The 15,595-nt window shown below is 35.8% G+C and overlaps 1 protein-coding gene across 3 annotated transcripts in view; it reads right to left on the bottom strand.

Annotated features, from left to right (window-relative positions):
* SLC41A2 (solute carrier family 41 member 2) overlaps positions 1-15,595 on the bottom strand; it is a 52,606-nt gene that overhangs the window by 31,429 nt on the left and 5,582 nt on the right. Inside the window, exons 2-7 of one of the 3 annotated variants that reach the window (XM_051784377.1) lie at positions 13,627-13,713; positions 12,982-13,028; positions 10,677-10,784; positions 4,491-4,562; positions 3,494-3,638; positions 1,994-2,140 (exon numbers count right to left, since the gene is read on the bottom strand). In XM_051784377.1, coding sequence (XP_051640337.1) covers positions 1,994-2,140; positions 3,494-3,638; positions 4,491-4,562; positions 10,677-10,784; positions 12,982-13,028; positions 13,627-13,630 — 523 coding nt within the window. In that variant the 5' untranslated portion in view covers positions 13,631-13,713. Of the gene's footprint in view, positions 1-1,993; positions 2,141-3,493; positions 3,639-4,490; positions 4,563-10,676; positions 10,785-12,981; positions 13,714-15,595 lie in introns of all 3 variants that reach the window. The other 2 variants (XM_051784378.1, XM_051784375.1) reach the window with 2 other exon arrangements.

Raw genomic sequence — 15,595 nt, 5'->3', positions numbered from 1 at the left:
CTCATCTTCTTCTTGGGGTTGAGTGTTTTTTGTTTAGGTTTTAGAGATTAAAAAGAAAAGCATGTTATAGGAGAAATTGAGATATTATTAATAATTACCTACTTCTTGAAAAAAAACCATCGTATAACTATGTAGTTACATACAATGTAACTACTATTAAAATACCAGTAAGTTTTAAAGCCTTACTTACACAGGACAGCTCAAATTTTTATGAGAAATGGCTTGAACAATAAGCACAGCTGTAAAGAATATATGTGATGATATCAGCATCTCTGGTAAACTACAGACAAAACAATATTTGACCTGTAGTATACTACACTGTAATTGTCCTCTGTTATGTCTTTCAAAGCACAATAAACTTTAGTTTCTATGGAATGAGTTAGTTGCAGCAATGATTTAATTTTGAATAAGGTTCTGAACATTCTTCTCCTCCTGTGAGGAAACGTTTTTTATTTTTTTTGTTTCTTCATGGGGGAGATTAGGAAACAGGAAGAAAAAAGACTGAATTGTGAGTCACTCATTCGCATTTTCCAAGCTCACATCTCCTCTGTTACAATCCAGCATTTTATTACATAAGTTACCATCTGAGCTTGCTTCCAATAATAACTATATATTCATTTTAGCAGACGTGATTATGAACCTTCATTAGTGGTCTGTTCCTTTCCTTTAAAAAAGTAGGATTTTGACAATACAGGTCTTAGAAATCAGAGAAAGAAGTTTCAAGGGGAGTATATAAACATGCAAATAACTAGCAGAACAAAAGAACTGCAGACTGAAGTAAAAAGTCATTAATAAGAATAATTAGTTTGGAACTATTTATGTGTAATTCACCTGTTTGCAGCCATCAGTGGGAAAGTAAGAGAACAGTAAAAAGCTGTCATGAAGAAGCCAGACAGAATTTGTGCATGAAGTTGGATTAGATCATTGCTCTCTGTAGTCAGCAGTCAACAAAGGCCTCCCCTCTGGAGCTAAGTTATTCAGTGTGGTTATATATCTTTTCATCTTTCATAGCAGAACTGCTCTTCTGAAGAAAGCTACAGCTAAATAAGCATATTTATGTTTAAAAGATAGTCACCAAATATATAAGACAAAACAAAATAAACAAAACAGAAAACAGCTGGGACATTATTTGGAGAAACTGGAAGTGGTTACTTCATTTACTGAAAAGCAGAAGGAAACATAAAATCAAGCACAGGTACTGGGAACAGTAGTGAGACATGGAGGGAAACTGAGGGAAACGGGAAAGAGCTGAGGAAACCGGCATTGGAAGCTGGTATTGGAAACGAGAAGGTATTGTGATGGGAGCTGGAAAGCACTTGGACGGAATCAAGAGGAAACTCACATTCGTCTTCCCACAAATTTAAAAGTCGTATTAATCCCAAATCTATCTAAATTTAGGCTTAACTTCTTTGAATATGTACTTGTATGTATTTTTATTTTGATTTCCAGGCATAGCTAGCTGCAGGTCAAAATATATTTGAATGGTGTCTAAAACCACACCTTAAAACAAAAATGCTCAAAGCAGAACTCCTCTCCCAGCAGCCTCTCCAGACAGCCAGTTTAACTCCTTCCCCTCAGTGCAAGCGGAGAATGATTCAAAAGGACTCAGGGAAGCAAATATTTGATTTAGGGGTGGACATTCAAGAAAACATTCCTGGATGAAGATAACTCCCCTCCCTCTCAAGAAAACACAGTAAATTCAGCAACTACAGTTTGCAATTCACATGTAAATTGAATGTGATACCCTCAAAGACTTTCAAATACTCATTGCTTGTGCCAAAGTTCAGGTTAGTGACTTCTAGGATCTTATTAAAAAAAAAAAAAATATGGCATAATGTTGCAGTCTAAGATTTACCATTTCATGACATAAATGTTAACAAAAGAGTCAGTCAAACTAAAAGGTCTGTTGAACCTTCCCCTCCCTGCCTTTTCCCCACCCTCTTAATCCAAAAGAGGTTTCTGGAGAATCATACACACTTAGAAACATACTTACCAAGGCAAGTATAAAGACCCTGACTTATCCATGCTAGTATAGCAAGAGTGATAAGATCTCCAAAACTTGCTGCTATAGGAGTGGCAACGTTGTCAGGATTAATACCAGTCTTCTTGGATCCAACAATAACTCCAACCATTATTATCCCTAAATTCAGCAAAGAAGACAGTACAGTAACTATATAAACTCTTTTAATTACACAGAAAATTCCAAGACCGTGATAAAAAATAAATTAAAAGTGTTGGTTTCTATTTTGTCCTATAAACAGCAAAGCTAACTTTTAAGAGAATCCAAGTGGCTACCAAAAACAGAACTCACACTGTTATTAACAGTCTTTGGCACAACCTGAGTAACTTCCCTCTCATCATATATTATACATAAGATCTTCAACTGTGTATAGTATCCTTTATGTTATATTATGTATTGTAGGCTACATCAGGAGTTCACTTTCAAGAAACTGCCTAAAGAATTATGCACCACGAAATTCTGAAAAGGAAGAACTGAAATGATCTTGCAGGATCACAATATTTCAAAAGCACCTATTTCACGTGTAGGAAAATGAAGCTTAGAAAGTAATTTCCTGTGCTGGCCCACCACCAGAAAACAACAAAAGTTTCTCTTCATGCCCAAATCATACATGAGTGGCAAAGTTCTCTTGCTGCCCTTAATTCTGCACATGATCAAACTCAATGGCTTTGTAGTCACTAAGAAAATGTGTGCTCTTAATTCCACACAAAACTTTAACAGTTTTTTAATTCTCTCATAAGTAAGCATATCAGATTAGTAAAACAAGGAAGTTACCCATTTTACTTGATCTACTATTCTTAAGACTACTGACTATGTATTTTCAGTAAGAACATGTCACAGGCAGAGGTACTTTCCTCCTCCCCTTTACGTCCATTAAGAACAGTCCTTTACGGTCAAATGTTTTCTGACAACAAGAGAAGATTAAATTCATCATGCCATATTGCTCCAAACAGACACTGGCACTGTTTGTATAGTGGGACTTGAACTTGGCCCAAATCCTTCAAATAATGAGCCAATTTGTTTACTTCAGATACAAAGCAGAGCACAAACTAACACATAAGCAGCACGGGCAACCTGGAACTTTGAATTCAGCTAAGCTAACATCCAGGCTCACTTAAGTTTAATCATAAATAAGTTTTACCTGCTTAGAACTAAGAATATATTTTGTACATTAATAAATATAGAAAGCACTGGGAAAAGTTCTTCATCAGGTGAAATCTAAAACCCATACTTTTTGGTTTAGACATGCTCAGGAGGTCATGAAAATCAAAAGTTTTTGAAAGAATATGACAGAAGAGAAATGCAATATGCCCACCTATATGGAAATTGCAAAAGGGCATCCTAACCTCTGCCTGTTTTCAGATGTATTATCCCTGACTGGATTTAAATTTTTAAGGAATAGCAACATAATACACATTCAGCATCCACAGAAAACTAAATAACTACTAAAAGTAACACATATACTCCACTTACCTTGTAAAAGAGAAGCTATGAAGGCAGTTGCTACACTGCTAGAACACAAAAGGACTGAGTGATCAAAGCGGTATTTGCCCTCTGGAATCCAGCCCAATATAACTGCTGCCACCGCTGCCAGAAAACCAACTACTGTTGCCTGAACCTGGAAAAGACAGTGAACAATTCTTAAAATAATTGATAGACTCAGGAAGACTACAGAATAATGTTCTGTTATTCCTTCCTTCTATCTACATTTACATGCAAGGTATAAAGGAGCATGCTCATCCCTTTTGTAGAGATGATGACAACCTTGGGTGATGAAGAACAAAAATCTTAGGCCAGCAGAAAAAGCTTTACCAGCATTTTAGAGACTCCAGAATAGCAAAAGTAAAATCAGGGAGAGGAGCTCAGGATTTAGGAGAGGCCAATGCCTAAAGAGGCTTCTAAACCCCTTAAAACAGAATAAATATTTCACCTATTTTTTGAGCATGTTATATTATAACATATGAACAAGAAACAGTTCTTAATCTTAAAAAACAGTTATTTTGAAGAACAACCACTCCTTTCCTCAAATGACCCAGTTATTTAAAATACTATTGATTATCCAAAAGCTCTATCACATACTTTCTTTAAACACTGAATACAATGCAAATAGAGTACTAGAAACATTTGAAAGGTCAAATTTAAAAGGTTTTGCCAAATCTGAAATTTTTCTCTAACCATCCTCAGATCCTCTCTTAAAAAAAATTAAAAAGGAAATACCCTTGGTACAGTCACAAATAATACTTTACCTCTTCTTCTAATAAATAGAAACTCATATTGTTTTAGAGAAGAGGAATACTGTACAAAAAAAAAAAAAATCAAGCAAATATTATACAGTAAGTATAAGCCAGCATGGCAGAGCTAGTTTCCCATTAACACTATCCATCTCCATACTTACTGATGTTTGTGATTTGACTTTTTCAATAACTTGGCTCACTTACAAGATTTAATCAAATAAACCTATTATATTTACCTGTTTTAAGGCCAAATTGCCAATTATTAGGTTCCATTTCTCAATGGGAGAATCCATTTTTCCAATATTTACCTATCAAAATTACAAAAGAAATTCAGAATTTTGGGTTTAAAATTCTACTACTCGAAAATGCACTAACAAGGCAGAAACCCATAAATAATTCAGCTAATACAATAAAATAGACATTTCTATTGAAAACAAGCCACATTTTTTCCAAGTCAAACATTGCTTTTGATTTTAAATTGCATTCGGAGTATCTTTTCAAAAGCAGCTAAACTTGATGCAATTTTACATAGTAACTCGTTTAACATTAGGTTACTGTGCAAGATCTACTGGCCACCTCACATTCCAGGAATGTCCAAGTACCACCAGTGATTAGATCAGTGGTCAGAAGATCCCTTTAGACTGAACTTGTTTCTATGGTCCCTAAATTCTGAAAATAAAAAATGCTAAAATCTAATACTGTTTAGCATTCTAACTTTTCATTTATACAATACGGCCAGAGACTTATGATGCTGTAAATGATATAAATCCAGTACTAAGGTAGTAGCTGGAAAGACAGCAAATAAATTATTCTAAGAAAATAAAAAGTACATACATACTCTTTTATAATGTATCTCCTATTTTTACTCTTTTTTTTGGAGTTAGAGGACAAGATCTGATGAATAGTACAAACCACTGCAGTATGACTATGTTTAAAATAACTTCCCTTTTGAGATAACAGAATGATTTTTTACATTTTGAGCATAAATTTTAGTGGGTTTTTTTCCCATGTAATATTAATTTATAAGATAACATACTTCTCAAAACACAGAAAGTCTTCGTGCATATCTTTTTCATCTTTTGATAATTTCTTTTCAGTAGATTTCAATTCAATTTCTTTTCCACTTTCATTTTGTGGTAGTAGGGACTTAAATGAAATGTTAATTTAAAAACTTAGAAATATGCTAAGACACTTTATCTCAATCTACATTATAAATATCTTATAGTGTTCAAAGTAGAGTCAAAATTCCACAAATACATCCATTAAGTTTAAACAGGACAACAATGTTTCAGGAAGTGCAGATAAGAATCTCCTTTGCATCCTTCTTAAATATATATGCTAAATGAATAAAAGGACAGGCTGAGGAGAGCTTCACTCTTTCTCTCCTTTGAAAAAGTTTTAGAAAAGCATCCAAAAAATCCCCATTCAAACAGTAATCTTGCAAAATGCTTAATCCAGCCTAAAAGTGAGCTGCTGCCAAATGCCATGGTTCTGCTTTCCCCTACTATCAGCTACACGTTCACATGTTCTTTCTTGAAACAGACTGACAACTCCGTGAGTGAATTCATGGTAACACGAATTTCCTGGCTGGTTTGATGGAAACCACTTTTTTCCAGGGAGCAAAAAGGGGTTATCTTCTGTAAAATTACCTTGTCCATCACATGCAACCATGTACCATGCACAACAGCTTTAAGGGTTTGGAAGGGAGAAAGAGCAGGAGCACTCCTTGCAGCTGCAGATTTCCATAAAGTAAGATGAAGTTTATTGTGATACTGTGAAATAGGCAGACCTAAACAAAACGTTTGTAAAGTCATACTGCTAATGCCTAACCCTGATAACACACAGTCAAAAAAAAGAGCCTGCACAAGTTTACAGGACTGAAATGATTGAATAAGTGGTGTTTTGGTGTTGGTTGGTGGGTGAGGGTTTTTTTTATTGGTTTGTTTTTTGGTTTGCGGGTTTTTTTTCTCTTAAAAAAATGAAAAAGGAATAGGGAGAAAAGGTAACAGTGTAAATTGAGACAATGAGAATGACCCAAAGAAGAGAACAAAGCTTAAGCGCTGAAGAACACAAAACTATAAAACATAAAATATTAAATAAATATTGTGCTTGAATGGGCAGCTGACCTAAGTGTACCTCATACAGTTATGCCAGGACAACAGTGGACAGAGGTAGAACTCCAGAAACACTTTGTTTGCTCTTTGTTGTCTGTATTCTACACATGAATAAAAGGACAGGCTGCGGAGAGCTTCACTCTTTCTCTCCTGTGGATCCACTCTTGTGGATTAAAAATTAATGTTTTAAAAAACAGCAGGCTGTAAGATTGCCAGTGTATGAAGAGCTAACACTAACAACAAAGAGAAGTCCAAACTATGCCCTGAGGTAGATGAAAAATAGAGTCTTGAGACAGATTTAGTGAAATAACTGATTCTAAAGTAGATGGGAAAATGAGTGATCAGTGAAGTAGGAATTTGGGCAACAAGATGAATTAAAGTGACCAGACAAGACTTGAAACCAGATGTACTACAGATAACAGAAATCTGCTAATAAGACACTAATTTTTGGCTGACCACATAATTACAATGAAGTAAAGATAATTAGTTAACAGCCCCAAAAGCACAGACATGTCTACAAATTCAGATGCAATTCTAAGCTAAGTGAGCAAGCAGGGTATGAATTAACTCCAATGCAGAACTCAAGTTAGAAATTTCCTCCTGTAGCCCCCCTGCTATCAAAACCCAGTCACAGAAACCCACTACAAAAGGTTAAGCTAGGCACAGGTGCACAGTCCTGTATTTACTTAAAGAAAAGTGTCTGGTGGGGAGCCAGCTAGTGCAAATTTAGGTGCAAATTAGAGTAGGAAATATTAATCATACAACTGGCCTCCAAATAACTGTTTAGATATACTCAGAATTAATATTCTCCTTCCGTTCTCACCTAGGTTGAGGATGACGGGATCAAAAGCTGGGTGGATAAAAAGAGTAGGGGGGTCAATGAAATCAATGTGAAGAATGCAAAGGTCAGAATAACCTCTTTCTGAGAGAAATGGCATGTAAATTGCAGGTCTAGTAGTCTCTAGAGTTTTTGAAACTCTCCAGTAAGTAATGATACAATATGACACAGCACCTGTTTTTAAAACCTGGGGGAAGCAGAGCAATGAAAGCAACTGCCCTGGAGTTCAAATTAACATCTGGGAACTAAGCCCAAGCCACCAACCTAGAAGTAGTTACCTGTAACAGTTCTCCACAGCTTGGTGGTTTTTTTTGTTTGTAGTTTGGGGTTTTTGTTTGGAATTTTTTTGTTTGGTTTTGGGGTGTTGTTTATTTTTTTAACTATTAGAAATATTAGAGTTCTTGTATTTGTTTGCCTTTGCAGCAGCACTCAGGTGGAATGGGGCTGGCAATCCACCAGGTCACAGACCTGTGCACATTGCAGCTGGTGCTGAATCTGAAAAAAGACACAGGAGACAAAACTGGAAGGTTCTTTACAAGACAAAAACCTTCTCCCTTTCATTTTTGTTTTTTGTTTTCTTTTTGACATAAAACCCCTAAGTATAATCTTCTTAGCATTACCTGGATAATGAATGATCTATACTGTTCTTATTTTGTACAGTATTGTTCTCTTAAACCTCCACTGTGTTGTGCACATACACATACAGTCACACACTCTATAATATTTACTGATGAGCTCTTCACTAGCAAGAACAAATTAGAGCCACCACTGGCAAATGAGAGAACATTCACCAAACTCCAACAAGCTTCTACCTCCTCCCTGTGAAGGATGTCCAATAAACTTATGACTAAGGAAGTCCTGGAAAGTATTTCAATCACGTTTGTAACTTAGTCCACGGTCTGTCATGATTCCTGAAGAAAACAGGTCATACAAGGAAACTCAAGGCATTAGAAAACAAACAATCCAATAATCAAAAAAAACCCCACAAGTCTGTTGATGCAATGCTGGGAAGTAGCTTGGTGCCAGTGGTGCTGTGATTGGGCAACACAAAAGCAATTGGAACTCCCACACACCACAGTGTGTTGGAAGACACATACACTTCACTGATCTCTTCTTAGCCAGTTAATTAACCCTCATGGTAGAAGGACGTGAACAGAACTGGCTAACCTGATTTGGCTAAAACAGATATATGACAATTTCTGGTGCTGAGATGACAGGAAACCTCCATGGCATGCTTGAATAAAAAATTCTGAAGCATCAACTGATTTATGTCTTGATGAGACTTAATGACAGTGGTAAGTGGCACTTGTAAAACTCCTCAAACTTAGTCTTCTCGGTATTGAATTGATTCTCAGTAGGAGCTTGGGGTTCAAATGGCCAAATTGGCTCTGAAAAACCACATTCAAAACATGTACATATTGAGGAAAACATTTAGTGCATCCTTAAGGTACAGATCATGTTATTGCAGTTACTGGGATACTCTCAGGAATGCCATTTTGGGCTGAGGGGAGTGGCCTGAAACTCATGATGCCAACTTTAGTTTACCACTGGACATGCAGTCTGTGTTGTGGAAACACCAGTATCTTTTATCTGTGCTTATCTGCAAGAGGGGGATCAGCTCCTGCTTTGGTAACAGTTGGTGGATAATAAGAACTGAGGTCAGGAGTCCCAGTGCAGAAAAAGGGTCTGCATGACCCTTTTTCCAAATGTCCCCTGAGAACAGTGATGTTCACAAATGAGATGGGGATGGTAAGAATGAGGAATCCAGCCACTGATTGACCCAGAGAAGTTCTAGATTGTGACTTGGCCAAGGTCATAAGCAGAACTGAGACAAAGAATTAAAGATCACATTAACTGAAACAGAAGTGGTGAAGCTGATTCTGACCCTCTTTTTTTAAAGCCTTCACTAAGGCACTGGTAGACCTTGGACTTGGTGTATTTTTCACTATGTAATACAAGCACTTTCAATCCTCAGGTCACGAACTGTACCAGTCAGAAACAAATTAAGCATCAGGTCAACAAAATAAAAAAGGTCAGGTAGAAGGTAAAAGCATTCATGCCTGACAGTAAAGGCAGTAAGGTTTAAACACAAAATATTGTTAAGAAACAGTAAGAATACTCAGAAGAGTAATAAAACCAAACAGAAAACAAGACTGAATAGTTAAGGCTGACATTGATAAAGATACAACAAAACACATCAATTCTTACGAAGGAAAGTAATCAAGTGCTATAATGGGCATGACACAAGCAAACCTTCACAGGACTGCCAAGGCTATGTCCACCACAGTGTGCATTTGGGTAACAACTCAATATAACGTGGCAATGACATTTATTAATGATAGGACACTCAGAGACCTTGTCAGTACAAAGCATTGTAATATCATACAAAAACTGAATGTCCTTGAGGATTACAGCAACAAAAACAGATGAAATTCAACAGCAGAAATGCAAGGTCATGCACTTATGGACTAATCATATTTCTGCCAGAAGATGGGAGTGACAGCTGGAAATAAACAAAAGCATAAATACGAGGACACAGCCATGGATCACAAAGTGACTGTGACGTCCAAACCCGGCACTTCTAGGCAAGTAAATCTAGAAAGTTTCAAGAGCAATATTGTACAAGACATAGTAGAATCTCATCCAGAGTTACATACACCTTTGACCAGATATGTTCTAGAAAAATTTATTCAGGAACAGGCAGAGAGTGGGGGTCCTGCTGGAGAACAGAAAACACTGCATTACGCAGTGTCTTAGAGAGAGATGCAGTTCACCTATCAAAAATAGTTTAGCCACATTATTAGACTAATCTATTCACTACAGTTATTCACACATATACAAAAGATAAGGTAATATGGCTTGCTTAGGCTAAAACAATGGAGAGGCGGAACATCCCCTGAAATGTAAAAAAGAACTACAACAAATACATAGAAAAAAACCTGGTTATGCTATGTTACAGTGTTGACACACACAAAAAATGTGACACAAAAAACCAACCTGACCACAACAAAAAATAAATAAATTTATTTAGCTAGAATGCTAAAAAAAAACATTTCTTGCAATTTGATCAACAAAGGTTTTGAATAGCAATGTTACCAATACTTCATTTTGGTGCCACTCAAGGGGTCATTAGAAAAATGTGTTTAAAACATAAACATTTTATTAGCCTATTCAAACTCCCTCAAAGCCAAAGATATCTCTCAGCCTTACAGGATACACATGTAACTCTTAAAAATCTACTTTATCTGTTTAAAATGGTGAACCAGAAGAGGCTTTACAGAAGTAAAGTTTTGATATGTGGAGAAGAGGGTTGCCTTTTTAACTTTGCCAACTTAATAACAGATTTAAACAGCCCTGTAACAGCCAGATGAAATCATAAACATAAAACACTTGTGACCCAAAGATTTGTTTCCATTTTGAAATATTTTAAACACATATCTAAAAGTGAAGGGGAAGAGAAAGCTACTTACAGCAGTTGACAGCCTGGATGCCAAGGTCATTTCCAAATTTCCTTTGAGACCAAGAAGTGCAGGAACCAAGATAAAGACTTCAGTAACATTCTTGAACACATCCCAATGCTATATAAAGGATACAGTGGGAAATATTTAATTGAAAAATTCCCTTTAGACCATCCACAAAGTATTCAAAAAAATCTGTAAATCATAACCTAATCCTCTTTAAAAAAATATTTAACCTTTTTATCTTAGACCTAAAAGTCTAAAGTCAGAACTGTTATCTATTTGGATAAAACAGATTTATGATGGTATATTACTGTTTCAAAGATGAGAAGACTATAAGCAAGAGATACAAAATCTGGCCTTAAAACTTATCTAGTTAAAAAAAGATGTCATAAATTTGAAGGGTTTTTTTTTCATGACTTTAAAATAGTACCAGATACTATGACTGCTCATGAATTCTGGTCTTAATTTTCAATAATAATTTTATCTTTTCCCTTCCAGCTGTGTAGAAACCTCACATAAAACTATGTGAGCTTTTTTTACTTACAGGTTCTGTTCGTATGACAACTAATTCCCTCTTGGAAAGCTTGTCTTTATTCTTCTACCTATAAGTGTGAAACTTACAGGACTAGAGTTTTCCAAAACCCAGATTTTTAAAGCAAATTCTCAGTCTTTTGTGCAGTAAGTTTTCAGCACTGAAATGCTCTGCTACTATGTATGTCTTTTCAACCCATGTATTTAATTTGTAATCATTTACCAACTTCAACTAAACTAACAAAACTGTAAATTGTGTTTGTATTCGTGGATTTGCAACCATTTAAATTATTATTTTAATTACAATAAAAGGATTCAATTCTCAAATGTAAACAAGATCTGAGAATTACCTGTGTGAAATTACATAGGTATTTACTAGTGGGAAAGAATAATATGAAAGGGTTTGTAAAAAAACAAGCTTAATATGCTTCGTGGTATTCAAATTTTCATTTTTAAAATATGTTCTGTCACATTTCAAAATTCTGCTTTACTGACATCAAAGTTTACTGCTTAGTTTAAGGTGAAAAAAGATAGTACTGACACTAGCTATTAATTTTTACATTTGTGTCACATCTCTCATTCATAGGGAGCTGGACTGGGAAACCAATAAAGATTAAAAATCATATAGATGGAAAAATCAAGATATATCTCAGTCCAGCTCAAAAACTAGGTATAAAAACACATTTCCTTAAGGGAAGGACGACAAGGTAAAACATTTGGTTAGAAGCCAGTAGTGACAGTAGGCACAACTGTCTCTTCTGTCTGATCATCATGCTGTATCATGCAGAAAATCATATATTAATGAAGTACAAAGTATCCGTACAAAGAATAAATTTGCAAAATGTACATGAACAAAGCAAAGATTGGTGTAAAACAGCCCAAGGAATGAGTCATGAGGCTTTTTTATAAGAAATTTCTGCTTCTTAAAAAACAAATTAGGTAGGAAATAAAAGTCAATATAGTCTTCAAAATGCAAAGAGAAGGCAAGAAAATTAGTTAGTACAATAAACTTTTCTAAACTGTTACTCTCTTTGGAATTTTCTTCAAATATCACTGCATAAAGTGTTCTTTCATAGGCAACTGTTACTTTTAACTCCACTAAAATGCTGCTGACATCTACAGCTGTTATGCCAGAAACTAGTCCTAGAAACATTCTGTATCAGTAGGGTCTTATTGATACAATACTCCAAAACAGGTTTTAAAAATATTACTAAACTTTATCTTAATATTGAGAGAAATTTCTATTTTATCTTAGCCCTGAATAGCTACTGTCAATTAAATCTGCTACCACAAACCAAGATAATCTGGCCTCTCTGGGCCTATCACAATGATATTTCGAGGTGGATGTGACACTGCACCCTGTTCACACCACTGATGTTCATAATTCCAAGTGTTCAGCAGACCTTCTGTTACATGAAAAAGCCACTTACACACACCTGAATACTCAAAAAAACCTCTAAATCACTTCATATGAATTTCATATAACATATTCAAGTAATGCACATTTTCACATGTCATATGCATTTTCATGGACCAAATCTACACAGTATTTCAGAAATTGTACAGACTTGAATCACACAAGGAGATGAGGCAATGCAATACATTCTTCTAGTCTTTTTAAACACCTATGTATTTCAGCATTATGGTTAATTCCAACTCCCACTTGAACTATGTACACATTTATTAGTGTCAACAGAATTTTGAACCATTATTATATTTCTACCAGAACTATAGACCTCACAGACTACCTGGTAAAAAAAAATCTTCCAAAGCAAATACCAACCTGTACAATATCCAAAACCATGCCAGCAGAAACAGTTCCAAATCCTGCTAGCAAAAAAGGTACAAGTATCTGTAATGCCATAATACTACTAGATTCTTTGGGTTGTTTTCTACTTCCTTCCACAATGATATCTTCATTACTGTCACTAGACAGATTGTCTTCCTGCAACATGGCATCTGTTTCTGAAGTATCCAATCCATCACAATAATTATAACTGGTAAAATCATCATATTTAGGGCTACAGCTAGATGGGCTGTGTCCATTGCTACCATGAAAACTTGGTTCTGAGAAGTGATGGTACTCTGTGTGTTGTTCAGACCTAGCATTAAAATCGTTTCCTGCTGGTTGTAATCCATCTTGCCAGACACCATTCACTTTTTTGTGTCTTTCATCCTGGTTTATTTGGTAAACAACAGGAACCATACTTAAAAGTAGTCTCAAAAATTTATCAGACTGAATTGTATTAAGATTTATGGTCCAGTTTACAAAGCCTTCTCTGTCATGGACTTTGCTATTTGTTTTGGAGATGGTAGATCTGCCTTTACAGTTAGTCATAGTGCTACAGAAGTACAGGTTGAAAAGCACTTCGTTCTTCAGATGTCAGCAAAGAAACCTTGCAGGTGAGTCATCAAGTGCCACACTTACACATGGACCCAAATGTTCTTTTTTTGCATGCAAAAGTGTTTTTTCACTGCTCTCAGATCTTCAACAATTCCATAAGCAAGGTTGGATCTGCAAAAGAAGTAAAAAGTACATATTCAACCTTTAAAATATTGTAACTCTGCAGAAAACACGAGATACTGGTTTAAATTTTCAGATCACCTGGTATCCTTCCAAAGCAAGTATTTATAGAAATGTCAACCTCCTCCAACATTTAACTGCCTAAGTTGAAGGAAATTAGAAGGTAGGAAGCCAAAGCTGGTGGGTGATGAAGTTTCACAACCCTGTGTACTTTCCAGTGAAAGAAAGAGACAGCAGTGTGGACTGTAAGTGAACCAGTGAAGGCCCAGCTTTTGTCTTCTTAAAGCCCAGGAAGCCAAAATCTTCAGGCAGACACTGTGTGTAGCCCCAGACTTCAGCGGCCTTGGAGGTGGTATTTCTGCAAGGTGCAAGGGTAAGGACAAATGGAACCCACATGATGCACAGCAGGGCCACTGTTGCTCCTCACACTCTATGCTAATGGGAAAAAAACCAAAAAAACTTTCAAAACACATCAGAGGTGGCAAGCCCAAAGAAATATTCTGGGTAACAAAGTCCTTATGTGTTGACAGTCCCAGCCCTCTATCTCTATAAAAAGATGACAAACCAATATTAGCAGGTAAAATTCAAAATCATCCTAATTTAAAATCATAACAACTGATTTTTCTCTGAAGCAAACATAATAATCAGGTTAAATATAAAATACTACAATATCAAGGAAAGACGATAGTAATGATATTCAGAACAACAGACTCCATGAACACAATAAATAATGATCAGCATAAACAAGGAAACAAAGGTCAGGCAGACCTACACCAGCATGATGTGGGATAACAACTCCATAAGCACATGATACTGTGTCTATGCAAAGCTGCAAAAACATACTTTTACAGACTGTAGGAAATAAAAATATTTTAGAGTTGGAGGACTTCTAGTCTGCATTTCCTGAGAAAATCAAGCTCCTAAGATCATATTGTTTATATTATGATCCCTACACTTTCAATCCCTCTGTTTTAACGCTTTTAAGTAATCCAATATTTCTGGAGCAATTTCAGATAGACTTTACAGTGAGTGGAGATGTCAAAGCCTTTAGCAACCAACAGCCTTGCAAGAGATCCAAACGTGTGCCTTTGCCCTAAGACATCTTCAAACATTAAAGATAATTCAATCCTATATGGTCAGAGCAAACCAACTTGAAATTCCTGTTGCTCATAGAATTACTTGGTTTGGGTTTTTTGAGTGAAGAAATGACTCAGAAGGAACTTGCTATCACTTGCTTTATCCAAGGGAGTTCTGACCAAGAAATGAGTATCTTAAAATGACAACGAAGTTTATGGCCTGATTTAGAAAGAAGTTTTGCAAGAAAGAGCAATCTTTTTTTTCCACAAGACCAACAGAGGAGTTTAAGCAACAAAGATCTTTTGCTGCTCTGTAGCAGACTGTGCTACATTGAACCTTTAAGTGCATAAAACTCCAAGGCCTCAATTCTGCTTTCCACACACTTTAATTATGAATAACAAAGCAACTTTTGCTGCTATCCCAGAGGAGCTCTAACCACAGGCCAAAATGGTGCTCTGTTAAGTGCTACAGAGAGACAAAACATGAAGAAGCAATTCTGTTTCTTCCTGGCCCAAGGGTGGCACTATCTACGTAAAACAAAACAAAAAACAACAACAACAACAACAACAAAAAAAAAAAAAAAGACAAACAACAACAACAACAAAAAACGAACAAAAAAAATCATAAAAAAAAGACTATTAGAGCACACATAATAGTAAACCATCAACCTAACCATTATCAACTTCCATGACAAGCAATCCTTCACTTTACAGAAGGATTAAGAGGAATACAAGAGAAGAGAAGTTCATGGAAACTGAGGAATATCAAAATTTCAGGAAGGGTATGGCCAAAGGTG

The sequence above is a fragment of the Manacus candei genome, unplaced genomic scaffold (assembly GCF_025592945.1).
Source record: "Manacus candei isolate 608988 ecotype Guabito, Panama unplaced genomic scaffold, ASM2559294v1 h1tg000018l, whole genome shotgun sequence".
NCBI classification, from domain to species: Eukaryota; Metazoa; Chordata; class Aves; order Passeriformes; family Pipridae; genus Manacus; species Manacus candei.
Note: the sequence above shows the minus strand (reverse complement) of the source record. Positions and strands in the feature narration are given on the sequence as shown.